Source organism: Quercus robur, chromosome 11, assembly GCF_932294415.1.
Source record: "Quercus robur chromosome 11, dhQueRobu3.1, whole genome shotgun sequence".
Taxonomy (NCBI): Eukaryota; Viridiplantae; Streptophyta; class Magnoliopsida; order Fagales; family Fagaceae; genus Quercus; species Quercus robur.
This window is the reverse complement of record NC_065544.1, coordinates 19243417-19259757: the sequence shown is the minus strand read 5'-3', so window position 1 is coordinate 19259757 and position 16341 is coordinate 19243417. Positions and strand designations below refer to the sequence as shown.

The window sequence follows — 16341 nt, the reverse complement described above, 5'->3', positions numbered from 1 at the left end:
TGAATAAATAGCAAACTTCTCATCTTAATTTTCGGAAAGATAGAAAGGGGGAGAAGATTACCTCTGGTATGCCCACAGCTCATGCTGTCCCTTTTCAATTTTGAATTTACTGTGAATTGAAGGGAATCAACAGAGAAAGATTTCAAGCTAGACTTGAGTTTACAGAAAAAGATCAAGAATCAAGATGAAGAAAAGTAAGGTAAGAACATGGATGGAGAGGCAGAGCGATAGAGATATGAGAGATTTTTCTTTTGTTTTTGAAATTTATAATCTCTATTTTAGCATATTTCAAAATAATTACGTTGTATTATTAATAAATTTGTCTAGTATTAATTTTGATTTTAGCATATTTCAATAATGAGTCAATAAATATGTCTCATAAAATTTAATTTTGTTAGCTAAAGTTTGACAATTTTTGTTTTTTCCCTTTTTAATCTTCTGCATTTTAGGATATAATGAGACATTTTTAATGCATTTTATTAACCAATAAAAGTACTTAATTTTTTTTTTATATTAAAATGTATAGATAAATATATTATATATATAATTTTTTTTTACAAGTGGGGCCTTCTTTTATTTGGGGGTCTTAGACAATTGCATCAATTGTATTAACTATTGAGCCCGCCTTGCTTACAGGGATAAATCTTTGGAATTTTTTTTTTTTTTTTTTTTGAGAATACTAAATCTTTGGAAGTTTGATAAGGCAAAAAGGTAGTATATTTTATGCGAAGCTGAAGAAGAAACCCTAACTCACCTATTCATAAAAAGCCTAATAGTAAAAGTATTATGGGCGCATTCCTCTTGGTCCATTATATTTTATAAAGTGAAATTTAAATCAATAATTGAGTGGGTCAAAATTGTGTAATTAGCAAAATCTAACTTGCAAGTACCAAGAGAGGAAGAAATAGATTCCGTATTATTCACATCAATATGCTATGATATCACTGATATGACAATGGAGATTAGGAATAGAATGATAGACACAAAATGAAAGGGAAGTGCTTGATCTTTACTCTTAAGCTTGAAAAACTAATAGAATATACATTAATGGACCAAATCATGTATTAGGACTGTGCAGGTAATGTGAGACTAGTAGCAGCAACCTTTGGGATTCAAACACGTGATTTGTGAAGGCGATGCTTTAAACGTGCTTTTTCCACCAGAAAATCTTTCTTCCCATCCTCATGACTAGGCAATTAGTGATATTACAAAAACAAACTTTTTTAAATTTTGATGAGTGGTTGCCGGTTGGCTAACTATACATTTAGGGAGGCTAATTTTGTTGCCTCTAATGTATAGCTAATTAATGGGATCTTTTGGTTAATATTCATGGAATAATTCCCATATCTTCCTCACAAGAATTTTCCATATAGTATTAGGATATTGAAGGGTTTGATTCCCTCCTTTTGTAATTATTCTTAGCAAAATAACTAAAGTGTTTTTGGACTTAAAACGATAGGTACTATAAATAAAAATTTGTGATTTATTCATATAAAAGGTTATATATTCCACATATTTAAAAAATGGTAAAATACCAAAAAAAAAAAAAAAAAAAAAAAATCACATTTTAAGGTTTGGGCTAATACCAAGTATTACCAAGATTCTTCAAAAAAATCCATATTTCCTAAAAGCATAAACGACACTTAACATCGTTTGAAAGTTTCTTGCTTTTCCAAGTTCTTTGCTTCCTCCCAATAACTTGTCTTGACTGCAAAAGACTCATAGTTATTTCATCATGACAATTATATGCACGAGGGAGTGTCTAGGTCGTCAATGGTAGATAAATAGTAGTCAAAGATGGAGAAGGAAATAGAAGCACAAATATTTTCAAATGGTGTTAAGTGACATTTGTGCTTATACAATTAGCCATAAGTTGCAGCTTTTTAACCTAATTGTATGACCTATTACCATAATAACACTTCTTGGTCTCATTAACAAAAGTGGAGGTGGAGGGGGTTGGGTGAATTGGGCTTAAGACCTCATAAGTTGCAGTTAGACATGGGCCTTGGAAGTACAGAATTAAGCCCAAAAGCTGAAATCATAAAAGTTAAAAAAAAAAAAAAAAAAAAACATAAGCGCAGACAAAGGTGAGTAGAGTTGCCCTCATCTCTTTTAAGGTCTTGACTCTTCGAGAATCTGAGATCGAGAGAGAGAGAGAGAGAGACAGAAGCTTCTATACACAAAGGTGAGAGACTACTTTCCTTTCATTTCCGATGGTGATTAAGCTCAGTTCCAATTTCCATTTCACTCTTTATTTCGTGTTTCTTCATTTCTATTTTATTCAGATCTCTTTTATTATTATTATTTTTTGTATATTCTAATCTAGTTGTTCGATCTGTTCCTGTTGTAAATCTAGGTTTTTATGTTTCAAACTAGCTTCTATTTGTTTTCATGTTTTTTCTTATGATGTCTTGGGTTTTGATCTATTCTTCTATATCACTGTTCCAAACCTTGCATAATGATTCTGAAATTGCATAAACACCAGGAAATTTTTTATTTTTAAACTGATTTGTCAAATTAATAATTACTTTTAAATAAAAGCCGAGCTTTTTTGTTTTTGCTGATTGTTTAATATTTGGAATTTTGAATGATCCTCCTTAAATCTTTAAATTGGTACAAGTTTTTTTTTTTTTTTTTTTTTTGATTGAATATTTTTTGTTGATAGTATGATTTAAGAGAGATTCTGGGTTGTTGGTTTTTGTTATTTGCAATGCAGAGTCAGGTGAGGTGACCCAGTAGGCTTCTCTGTGCTCTGAGCTGTCGTTTGACTTGTCCATATATTGCTATGTAAGTACAATTTCTATGTATACACTTCAACTCAGCTTCAGTGATTCTTATATATGATTCTCTACCCATTATATGCCTTTCTAGTTTGCTCCAACTCTCTTGCCGAATTCGACATGATGATGTAAAACTAAAACCATTGATGGGTACATTTTCTGATGCAATAGTTTTGTTAATAATGGAGTTTAGTTAGTGTGTTTAACTGACATGAGGTTGTGTATGGTTTGCTTTTGGCAAATGCCTTGCCCATGCCTAAAATCTTCTTTTATTTATATATTTCTTTGTACATATGAGATATCTCTGAACGCATATAGCAAATACTAATGACAATCGTGTAGTCCTTGCTTCTGGGCTGATTTTAGTCAACTCTTACTATTCTTGCACATGACATGGAATATTGTCTTTCCCATCAATCTGTTCCACTAGAGTGAAGAATCTATAGTTAGTGAATTATTAGATACCTTGACTTGATCTGTAAATCATACATTGACCAGAAGAATTTTTTTCCCAAGGGTTGGGTCCTTATATAATCATAAATCATATAGTCTTTCTTCTTTCAATCTATTCCTCTCCATATTTTGCCTGTTATGTTCCAAACTTTTTGGGTACATTATAAGCGTGGTCAAGACTAATGATAGCAAATTTTTGGTGTAAATTAAGCAATAATCTCCCATGTTCTTATAGAGATATGAAATTAGAAAGCAATAGATATTTGGCTGTTTATGCACTATTTTTAATTTTCTTTTGATTGTTATGTGCAATACTATGTCTCTCTTTTGCTTTGTAGGATGTGGTTGTTAATTTATCTTGGCAGTTCCCACTGTATTATATGTTGTAGTGTTGTTTGTGTTGATATTAATTCTTTTGTTGACCCTTAGAACGCTTTGGAAGCTTAATTTATCATTTTTTTTAATCCTTTTAATTTTTCCACCATGTAGTACAGAATAAGAGAGGAATTAAGATGCTCTTGGTGGAAAATTTTTGCAACCATAATTGAGAACTACACTTGAAACTTTGAAGTTTAGTGCTTAGTTGTAGTTGGGCACTATGTATGACAATTTTGGAAGTGTAGTTATTGTCAAGTTAGTATGAATGTAATCGAATCTTAAAACCAAGGGAAGAGATGAAATATTATTCTCTCTTTTATAGCTATAACAATAATACCTTATGTTGTGGTTGGACGACGAGTTTTGAAAAACTCTTAGCATTTTCAAAATGATGGGATTTAAATGGATGTGATTTAAAAAAAAGTAAATTGATGGAAATTTCAATTCCGTCAATTTAAATTGTTTAGAGCTTAATATTTTCTTTTAAGGCCTAATTTTTCCTCCTTGAAATTCTTTAGGAAAGTTTGTGTATAAATCTTGTATACTTATTACTTAAGCTTTCCCCTATTTAATAAAGTTATTATTTTTTTATAAATAATGTATTGTTTGGAGCCAATGAGCTCTAGCTCAATTAGCACCTCTTTCCCATGCAAGTGCTAGGTGAAGGGTGAGGTGGTGTTTCAAGACCCACTAGGTGTATTTCTGAATTTTAAGAAATTGGAGTATTATAGTAGTTATTACAATGATGTTAATGTGCCAATGACTTGGTGGTGGTGGTCATATGGAATTGTGGTGGTGGCTGAGACAATAATGGTGGTATTAGTAACGATGCTAGGGGGTGACAATAGCAGTGATGGTGTTGGTGGTGGTGGTGGCAGGGGCAGTGTACTAGTGTTGGTAGTGTGAAGAGTATGATGGAGGGTGATATGAGAATAGTAACGTTGTATAATTTGTAAATTCTAAGTTCAAAATTGTACAAAAAAAAATTATCATTTGGAACTCCACATTATAATTTTTGAGTAAAACTCCACCTTGAAATTCTTCACCCAAACACAGCATTAGCGTTGTATGATTTGACACATATTATACCTTTGGATCATTCTAGAAAATTAGGGAAATTCAGACAATAAAGTGAGAAAATTTATGATTATATTATTTTGGAAGACCACAATTTTTTGTTCTAAAGAAATATTTCCTTCAATATATCTACAATAAGGCAGTAGTCAATCTTATGTGATATATTTTTAATTTACATATACAAGTAATGATAATCTTGAAATTGCAATTGTTTACAGAGATATGAAGCAATATATTAGTTCATTCTTTTGTATATAGTAAACATAACAACAGATCAGAAAAGTAAAAAAAATCCCATGTTCTTCATAGAGGAAGATGAGTGATGGTACATTGAGGATAGAAAATGTCTTGAGTTAGTTACCAGAAAATTAAAATATTAAAAACTTCCGGAGTTGGAGTAAGATACAAAGTAGTCAATTTTGGAGATTGAGATTACTTGTGGTTCCTTCCCTTTGAAATCACTCGGGAAAGCTAAATCTACAACCATGAAGATCATATGATCATTTTTATCCAATGTCCTGGTCTTTTGGTTTTATGTCTCTTATCAGGGATTTTTGTCTTCTTCTTTATTTTGTATACTTTTTAAGTATTTTTTGAATGCTTAGGGCGGAAGAGGAACCTGTTGATCAGAAGAAATATTATGAAGAGCTTTGCAAGCCTAAGTGTGTGAAGCCATTACTTGAATATCAGGTATGTTGTGGATCTCTGTAATTGGAGCTTACATCTATGGAGTTTAGAAATAACTTTCCTATTATGACATTGGATTTTCCACAGTTTTTCAGCATAACATCATGTACCATAATGCTAGACTAGAATTTTGATGGACATTTAATCTTATTATTAAGTATTTACTCTTATATGGTTAAATAAGAAAATCATAGTTAGGTTAATTGAATTATAAATTCTCTTGACTCTCTGCTGTCTCTTTCTTTTTTTGTAGTATAGTTTATTATTCTGTCTTATTAGCAATTATAAAATTATTACCTAAACCCTTTCACGATATATTTAGAACTTGGAAATATAGAATTTCTTACTTTAATATGCCTCATGTTAGATTTGTATTTAACTGTAGATTGTGGGCACACATTTGAAAGTTATTCAACTTTTCTTTTAGTCTCTTAGGACTTTAAAGAAGTAAGATTGAAAGTTGATGTTAAAATTTAAAATGATAATCCTGAATCTTGGTCAAATGTAGAATAACAAAATAATGAACAGTTAGTTATTACTTGTGATTTGTGTGAGCCAATAAGAGTGTATAAGTATGTACTAGGCTTTTAGTTGCTTGAGATGGCTTGGTCATGTGTAAGGAGAGATATTAACACACTAGTGAGGAAGAATGATTTGGTTTAAGTCAAAGGAATGAATAGAGGTAGATTAATACCTAAAATAACAATAGTGAAAGTGGTGAAGGACATGTTAATCAAGCAAGTGACAGGGAGTACGATTTTGGATAAGATAGAATGGCGGAGAAGAATACATGTAACAGACCCCGATTAGCTGATTAAGGGTCCATAGCCACTCCAAAATTTTGGAACTTAGGTTTTTTTATTGTTGTTGTTTCTTCAAATTTCTATTAAAGCCAGTCAGATAAGGTGAGATTCCTGTGGAGAAAAAATGATGCTTATGGGGCTTGATGACTAGTATACATTCCATATGGTCTATTGGAGCATTTGAATATCTGGATGTTGATTTAGAGGACTATAATTAATAATTATTACTGTTTACTTTTGTCTTGTCTTTTCCCAAACCTGGTATATTCCCTATCAAATTATTTTTCCATAATACAAAATTCTACTTTCTTAGGGCAAATTATTTAGTGTGTTTTTGAATTTAAAAACAAGACTAAGACCATATAAAGCACATGGCAAAAATCTTAAGACTTTTCAAGTAAAGCAAGTTGCATACCATATTAAGAAAGTTATTAAAATTATGTTCATTGACCTTTTGAAGTAGACAAGATTTTGGGACTTCCCAAAATTGTATGCTGGCTGTACAATTTGTGACAGAGGAAAGGATATTTCATGAGAGGAAGTCTCTTTCTGCTTGTCTTAAAGTACTCCACTTGTTAGTGTGGTCCAAGTCCTGCATGGTTTGTGTTTTTAGACTACCATATTAAGGCAATTATTTGTAATTCAGTAAGCTTGAATATTAAAGCTTCCTGTTAAAGTGAATTCTCAAAAGTGGAAACTGGATAATGTTGGTTGAAAATATTAGTGTAGTTGAAAAAAAAAACGAAAAGAAAGACAATATAGAAGCAGTCAAGAATTCTCGTATGTTTTATTATATGGGCAAGCCAGATTTTATTGCCACCTATTTTCATATGAAATTTATGCATAGCCTTTGATAAAGAAAACTTGGAAGTTTCTTGCTTGCTTTTATGTTTTTTGTTTTTTTACCACCGACTCCCTAGTTCATCAGCATGACATGACCGAACTTACCTGAGTAATATGCTTGCAAAAATTGTCCTTAACCATAATATTTGACAGTCTTGTGTGACAAAGCCATGCTAAATAACGTAAATATTTGGGAAGAGAGGTAAGTCACATCGGCATCTCTTACTTTTTTACAGGCATGTGTTAAGAGGATCCAGGGAGATGAAAGTGGGCACAAGCATTGCACTGGACAATATTTTGATTACTGGTCTTGTGTTGACAAATGTGTAAGTATTTGTTCTTCAATTATGTGGAGAATGATTTCATTTTATATTGTCTTGCACCTCCTGCTAAACTCACGGTTCTACAATGCAGGCGGCACCAAAGATATTCTCAAAACTGAAGTAATGGGGGGAGATGATTTTGCAGCATCTTAATTTGCATTTCTACTTTCAAATCGTAATAACTGCTTCTGAACATTTAATCTGTTCTGTAAACTAGGAATGCCTATATGGTTTTCTTCATGAGGACTTTTGCATTTTTTTAGCTATGGAGACCTTGAGTTGTGGTCAATAAAAAAGAATACCGTGCATTAGATTTGGCCAATCGCAGTGTGTACAAGGTTTTCTCTACCCCCGCACCCCAAAAAAATGAAATTGATGAATTACACATGCATCCAATGAGTGTTGAACTCAAAAAACCTTACTCTCCCATCGTAAATTCGGTAGAAGTAAACTGTATTTTTAAGAAAAAAATGTTGACGCTTTTAAGAAATAAATCGATTGGCTTGTTTCAATTTTGTAGCCTAACTAAATAGGCAATGAAGGGAGTTTACACTTATCTTTCCTAGTTGCATGCATGATTAGAAGGTGAATGTGAAGGAGGGGCTGTGACAATCTCCAAAATGTGCTAACTTGGAATTTACATCACTTTCTTCCTTTTCCTTTATTTCCTTAAAACTGAAATTTCATTTTTAAACAAGAATCTGTCTATGAGTCTATCTATATAAATATGCACACGCACGCAGGTTACACAGTGGATTAGACTAGTAGAATTAACAAAATATGTAATGCCACCTCTCTTACTTTAACTTGGATACATAACTATGCATAATTAACTAAATTTGTAATCTAAATTTCAATTTTATATCTTCTTTTTAAGAGGAAGAAATTGTTAGATATTATTTTGTGTGTGACTTTGTAGTGACTAGTTTACAAAAATTAAAGTCTCAAACTATTAAGGGAGATTAGTCATCATTGATGATGTAACACATTTGCAACATTTTTTTGAAACATTTTAAGTTTTCAATTGGGTTAAATTTCTATTGGTCTCTTATTTTGGAAGTTTTGTTATATATCAAAAATAAAAATACTAAAGATACTACAAAATGTTCATAATATAATGTGATAAACTGATAATGACTGTGATTGATGATCTTTAACAACTTAATTAATGAGTGTTTGAATTACTCTTTTATGTAATTGGTAACATGTCAGTTTGTAAGCCTATAGTAAAATTTGTGGTATTTTTAGAATTACATAATTTTTTTTTTAAGTACTCAATCATTTAAAAATTTATGGGCCTTTTACAACTGGGCATGGGCTTTTTTTCTTCCTAAGATATTTTGTTGTTGTTGTGGGGCCTTAGGTCTAGGCCTTGGGCCGGCCCTGGCAGCAGATGGCGCAGAACTTGTGGTCTACCAAAGAAGTGGCCTCAATTAGATGAGTGGTTTGCTTGTTGATTGTTTGCTCACCCTTCTATAGCTCAATGACGCTTATGAATACTATCCAAACTTTATTACCACAAACATAAACTAAAAAAAAAAAAAAACCGCATTTTTGCTGTACCTTGACTCGGCCATTAAGGATTGAAGTGCTGATATTGCCAGTGCCAAGAACATTGTCTTCAAATCATTGGAAATGAAATCAACCATTCTAGGTCCAAATCCTCACTCTTATTCTCCACTTTCCAATCATCCCATACCTTCACTATCATGTCTTCCTTCACTAGAGTCCAACGCAGTCTTGGTATCTTCTCCAGAGTCTATCTTAGTTTGAGGAAAGCTGATGATGATAAAAGGACCTGAAGTTGGGAGAAGGCTATATGAGGAGCTCAAGAGTGAGGATTCTAGATACCAAATTTCGGACCAACCTCTAGTGAGTTCTCAATGTTAGAAGGGTGAGTAGAGTCGATTTTCTATATATGTGTGATTGGCCACATAATATTTAATTAATTTTATTATCGGCCTAATATTAAGAGCTTGTGAGGCTTTCTATCTTGAATTTGACAGTGAAGTACCTATGAGCTATTGGAACATGTTTGAAGACCCGTTTACGGGTAGGGAAAACGTTAAGGGGTTTTTTGGTTTAGGCAAAATCATCACTCGATACTCAATTTTCATCACTCAATTCTCAAATTTTCTGGATTCCACTACAATTAAGCTTGTTTGGTTTTGTTCCCATAACTCAATTTTCATCACTCAAAACTCAAAAAAACTGAGTTTGGGTGATGAAAATTGAAAACAAGTTTTTGTTGTTTTTGAATCATGAGTTATGAGTTATGTGGCATTCTTGTAAATTTTGGCAAATATGTGGGACACAACTCAATGTCAAGTCCACATCAAAAATCAGGTGCCAACACTTTTTTTTTTCTTCTTCAATTTGTACGCTTCTTTCTTCTCCTTTATGTTTTTTTTTTCTCCTTCACCCAGAGTTCTTTGCTCTCAGCTTTTTCTCTTTCTTTTCTTAGCTTTTTCTTTCTTTCTTAGCACTCCAATTTGGGTTGTGATCTGCGTTTATGGGTTTTATTTATTTAGAGTTTGTGGGTTTTATGGGAGAATTTGTTGTGGTGTTGGTAGTGTGAGTGAATTTGCTATGGTGGATGGGTTTGATTTTTTGTGATTTGTGAGGTGGTGGATGTAAAACAATTGTGGTAAATTGGGTTTTTGAGAGTTTTGATTGGTGGAGTTGTAGGTTGTCGGTGGTGGTAGGAGGCGAGGAAACTTTAAGTTGGTTGCTAGCCTCTGGGTTTGGCCTCTTCAGTTCCTAGAGGGTTGTCTCAACTCTCAATTGAAGAGAGAATGTTCACGGGTAAGGGAAGACCGTTCTGACCTAAGTAGATGTGTGGGCTCCATCCTTTTGGGTTAAAGTTAAGAAAATTGAAGCCAAATTTTTTAGCCAAACAAATTAGGAATGAGTTAAGATAAAAAATAGAGAATAAAATATGAGATATGAAATAAAGTTTTGAATTACAAGAATTGAGTTATGAGAGTTGAGTTTGAGTGATGCTTCAAACCAAACAGGCCAAGCACCCTGCAATCTATTCACAATAATAGTTACTTACTATTATCATTATAATTATTCTAATAATGATTCTTTATGCACAAATGATGAGATTAGCTATCTAGGGATTGCTTTATCCCTATTTAGACAACATCACGTTCTTACCATGTTAATAATTTTAGGTTTGGGCGAACCATTAAATTTTGTTTAGGTGGGGGTGGGGGGAGGAAGGCTAAGCTATCGTATATATTAATTCATAATTAAAAAACAAAAGCTCAAAGTAATATATATCTTGGAAATTTATGCTTGACGATAGTGTTTCATATAGTATAAAATTTATTAATTATAATCTTGGTAAAATATTCAGCAATTTAAAAAAAAATATTTTTAAGGAGGAGAAATTTGTTGTGGACAAAGCTCAATTAGAGCCCGTTTGGTCATGGAATTCAAAAATTGTTGTTTAAAAAGATGTGAAAATTGTGGTTTAAAAAGTGTTGTTGAAAAACGTGTTTTTAGTATTTATAAAACAAAAAAATGTGCTTGGTATCATGGTTTAAATAACATGTTTCAATGTTCAAAAACATAAATATGTGTTTGGTATGTATGTGTTGAATTTTAAAAAAAGCTGACCAAAGTACGAAATAAACATTTTTTAAATTAGGAGAGGGAATACATCTATTCCTGTTGCTCCTCTCTTTCCTTCTTTATCCCTTCTCTTCCCTAAGAGCAGAAAACCAAACCCACGTATAGTCCTCATCTCCATTGACACCTCAGAAGAGAACACGGTTGGGCTTCACGTTCCTCAGATCTCATCTCCACTGTCAGCACTCCAAGACCTAGCAACTAATTGAGCTTTTGTCGCCGCCGACCCATCACTCCAAGATCTAGGTTTGAATCTCACTTTCACCTTGCTTGTCAATGGTTTTTTGTCTAAAGATTGAACAGTTCCTTCTTCACTCACAGATTTCTCAATTTTTTGATTTTTGTTTTTTTGTTTTTGTTTTCCTCACCAATTGGGAAAACCCATTTTTTCTATTCTTTGTTTGCTGTTGAAACAATATTTGATTTACAATCCAAACATACACACCCTACATTCTCGACATCTTTTAGGTACATTCTCGACATCTTTACGGTACATTCTCGAAATCTTTTGCTGTTGAAACAATATTTGATTTACAACCTATTCAATTTTTCATTTTTCTTAACACTCTGTTTGGTTGCTGAGAAAGCGTCGGAAGATTAAAATAAATAAAAAATAAAAAAGGGCTAACAAATCTTTTGAACTCTAAATTAATAATTTCTTATGGTTTTTCCTAGGGTTTCTTAGCTATCAAACTCCAATGTTGCTTGCTTGCTGTTTGAAATTGGAGGGTCTTTTGAGTGTGATTTTTAAGCTAATATGAAATTCTCCGTAGCTGATTATTAGTTTCATTAGTGAATTTTTACTGTTAGTTTTAGTTGATTGGGTTTAGTTTAATTATTCATGAATTTAAGCTTGGTGAATTTGATGATTTTGTGGTAGGTTTGACTAAATTTTGTTGAACTCAATTTGGATATGATGGATATAATGTGGTGCTGTTGAGGCCAATTCCTCAATTATAGTGATCAAAAGAAAGGTTTTGTGAGGTTTAGGAGTACTTTTGGTTTTCTCTGTAATGATGGTTTTGTGAATGATGATTTTCTAATTCAAAATTTGAAATTTTGTATTAATCTTGCTCCGAAAATTGAAAACAGTTATAGGAAATTGTATAGCCATAGGGTTTGCTTGGATATGTTGCTATAGTTTTTGTTGCACGAATTGATAGCATGTTCAAATGGTTGTTTAATAGTGATCATTTTGTAATGTGTAAGTGAGTACATTTGTGGCTTCTTCTTGCATATGTTAGACGCAATGCATGAGGATATTGACGATGGCCATCAGTTTCGAAATTCCAACTGTTTCCGTGACTTGAGAGCAAGCGTGAGGATTTCGGATAAGCGAAATTAGAACTGGTACGAGCTTTTCCAATGTTGCTTAAAGGACGCATGTGGGTTTTTTTAATGGTGTATTCCATTGAAGACGCCATTGTCATATGCAGAGGATTTCCAGTAACTACAAGAAGAGCTGTGTGTATTGCGAGAGGAATTGAGGGTCATGCATGACAAGGTCCACCCCCTTAGATCAAACAAAAAAAATGGTCAAGATTATGTTCATTGGATGGTGTCTGTTATGCACCGTGCTTGCACTACTGCTAACTATGACAATGGTGTAAACCAAACTGTTATGATGATGTGTTCGTTCTTGCTGTGTAACCATATTACTTATTATGTACTATCGACTCCCATTTCCTTGATGCGTTGTGTACTATTTTTGGACAATCTTGAGTCATCCATTTTGCTAGTGCTAGGTATATATACGGGGCTGACTCTTGACTCTTACAATAATATGTTATTGGCTTAATAGTACTTTTACAATAGTATGTTATTGGATTAATAGTTTGTAAGTTACTCCATGAATGCTCCAATTTTCATTGACCTATTTCTTGAAGTTGAAAATGTTTTATATTCACTTGAAATTGATGTTATCCAAAGTTTGGCTATAGTACATTTTACATTATTTCGCGAGAAAATTATCAACTTTACACAAAATTGGGCAGACCTATAAATCAAGTCATAGTCACTAATTTGGCCAGAATTGTACTTTGAAGAAATTTGAGTACAACAGATTGCACGATGACTCTTATGAATTGTTTCTTCCATGCCTTGCATTCCTCAACTACTACATTTTCCATGGAAAATAATACATTTACTATCTTTTACCAACAATTTCAGTCCATAAAACAGTCTCAAGTCTTAATTGCCACAGTACCTATAAATAAAAGAAAACCAACATGATCAATTGCTACACTATGGATGGATGATGCATCCATCCAAATGTTTTGACTTCGCTAGTTTAATAATACCAAGAGCCAAATCCAAAAATGAAAATACAAGACCATGTAATTTTTTTTTTTAAAAAGGAAATGAAAAAAACAAAAAGAAAAATGTTCCTAGTGATGACAACTGTTTCAAAGACCAACCAAAAATCAGGAGATTCTATTTTGAATCTGAACTAAAAAGCAAGGAAAACAAACCAACAATGTCAACAACAGTTATAGTTCCATGTTATCCACATTTACAATCTATTCCCAAAAAGCTCAATCACGGTTGCCTGTGTAATCTGCCCATATAGTAGCAGTTATTGCATCACAATACTCCAACATCGCTCGTTGTGCCCGAGCATTAAAAGCTTCTTCAATGCCTCCACTGCCTATGCGTGTAGCTCCCGCTATGCTTGCATCGTTGTTACGCACAAATGATCCTTCCCACACACGGAACATTTCATCCACTCGGTTATACATGCGGATAAAGTCGTGTAGTGCACAGCAAGCGGTCACAATTAGCCGTTGTCTAGAGATGGAGAAGGAGTGTATTTCAGTCAGGATCGGGAACCTCGCCTTCAACATGCCAAAGCATCATTCAATCACCATTTGCAATGACGAATGCCTATAATTGAACAACTTTTGTGGGGTAGTAGGTTGCCGGTTCACACCCCGAAACTCCTAGGCATGGTAGCGTGCAGACTTGTGTGGGGGGAGGAATGCATTGCCTATTGTGTATCTCGAGTCAACAAGATAGTACGATCCTGCAATAAGAGTGATAACCATTGGCAATTAATGTTACCCAACACAAGTATTTTTAAGTGACAATAAAGTAAAAATTGTAAAAGGATCACCATACAGCCACTAAGACCCAAGTAGCAAAAGACAGTTTTTGATGCTTCCTTATTACCAATGACAGATTCAAAGTAAAGAGTATAGGATGAAATGTTAGTAGTTTCCGACAGGTTAGTATAGTAAAATAATATGCTAAACTCATCATTCGATAGTTCTTAATGATCCAACTTACTAAGACCATTGAGCTTGTTTAGACCAAAATAACTTTAAATAGCTTTCAATGGATAAAGCAAAAGTGGAAGTATCATTACTTCAATCTTTTTCCTCTCTACAATTGATAATTGAAGGATTATAATCTTTTTGTTTTTGTTTTTGTTTTTTTGGAATTTAGCATTTGCTTGTGAGTCTTACAGCCTCATTGGACCATACTGCTTCACAATGACCAAAACATTATTCTATTTCCATCTCCTAACAAAAGCTTAGCCCCACCATTATTCTATTACAATGATTTGTTATAATGCAAGCAGCCTAGATCCTCACAACTTTAATTAATCAAGTCATAAACCAGCAAAACTTCAATCACAAAACTCCACTACCACAATGAAGATTCTGGAAGCATCAATAAAAATACACAGAAACATAGTTACCATTTATAGAAGTGATGATGCAAATACAGAATCTAAATTCATAAACTACAAATAAAGATGAAGTTAATAAAGAGGTGAGAAACTTTAATTATTCAACTCAAATAAGGGAACCATCTATGGTAATCCACATTTCAAATCCAACTAAATTACTTGAAATAACTCTAAATTAAAAAAGTGGATGACAAGTGACTAAAACCCACTAAACTTTTTGACCAGATTGCTTACCAAAAATACCCAACAGATCTCAATCCCAAAGAACAACTCCAAAACCAAATGCACCAAATATATATATATATATATATATATTTTTTTTAACCTTTAAGCGGCCAAGGGAACTTATACTCGGCATGTCCAAGTGTGTCCTGCATGACTCATGAATCATTTGCACTCATTTCCCATCCAGAATGCACATACGTAAGCCGCATGTCGAAGTTGCATGCACACATCACGTTTTGGGTGATGTCACTTCGTCTAACTTTGAAAGCGGTGGTCCTACCAGATGGGGCAGAAGCACTTATGTGCGTCCCATCGATGGCCCCCACACATTTCTGTTAAGAAAATAGGTAGCTTTAATTAGGTAAATTAAACTTGGGGATTTCCAATGTCTGGATAGATTGGATCCACCATTGGTGCAAACTTCTTCAAAACAATGTCAATCAAGTAAGAATTGGCAGTGTCATTGTTCGTTCTTGCTTAATGTATCTAATGTCAAGCATAGTGAATTCTTCAATTTAGCCTTTGAATGTATAAGTATGATACATTTTCAACAACATTAACACAATGAAAACCTCTACCCAGATATTTCACATTTTAATGAATCAAAGCATACCTCAAACCATGGATAATATTTCTCATTCCCTCGAAGTGAATGAGGAAGCTTAGCCGCATCAGCATCGGGCTGGATGATGAGACATCCCAAAGCATGGATAGCATGCAAGGCACGTTAAAACTGCCTTTGAATGGTCTCGAGAGAATGTTGGAAGCGGTTGGCAGTTAGCCGGTAGTCAGCATTGTGTCCGGCGATAAATAGCAATACTCCAACGGCCTCCTCAACTAAAACAATACCAGTGTCCTCCTTTAATAGGTGCAGCCGCTTCAACTCATTACATAAGTGCCTAAAAATGGTCTTGTCCATGTAGAAGATGTCATAACATACTTGGGGATTTTCTTCTAGTACTTCTTGGACATATGACCTCCCATTCAGGATACTAGTGCACATAGTTTGCTTCATGTAGGACTTTTGCACGTACTCTATACATAGCTGAACATAGGCTGTGGCAATCTCGAGCTCCACCTCACTATTGTACTCATCTGAATCGAGGTTAGCCATGACTGAATCACGATATGAATCGGTATCGGCCATAACTGAATCACACTTGTGGGCAACCAATAAGTTCACATCAACCACTATAAAGAAGTACATATATATATATATATTGCTATATATATATATATATCTATATGGCTGTATATATAAGTTAGTATATATATAAATGAGTATATATTGCTGTATGTATATATACGTTGGTATATATATTTCTGTATAAGTGAGAAAATTTAATTCTGCATAAGTTAGTATATATAATTATGCATGTATATATAAATGAGTCTATATGTTGCTGGAAGTACTATATATATATAGATGTTACTGCGTGTAT

The 16341-nt window shown here is 33.4% G+C and overlaps 1 protein-coding gene across 1 annotated transcript; it reads left to right on the top strand.

Moving 5' to 3' along the window:
- Nucleotides 1-2066: 2066 nt before the first annotated feature.
- Nucleotides 2067-7666, top strand: LOC126705851 (cytochrome b-c1 complex subunit 6-1, mitochondrial). The gene is made up of 5 exons (XM_050405071.1): nt 2067-2185; nt 2717-2787; nt 5294-5378; nt 7258-7347; nt 7436-7666. Coding segments are annotated over exons 2-5 (210 nt in total). The 5' UTR covers nt 2067-2185; nt 2717-2785; the 3' UTR covers nt 7469-7666.
- The last annotated feature ends 8675 nt before the right edge of the window (nt 7667-16341 follow it).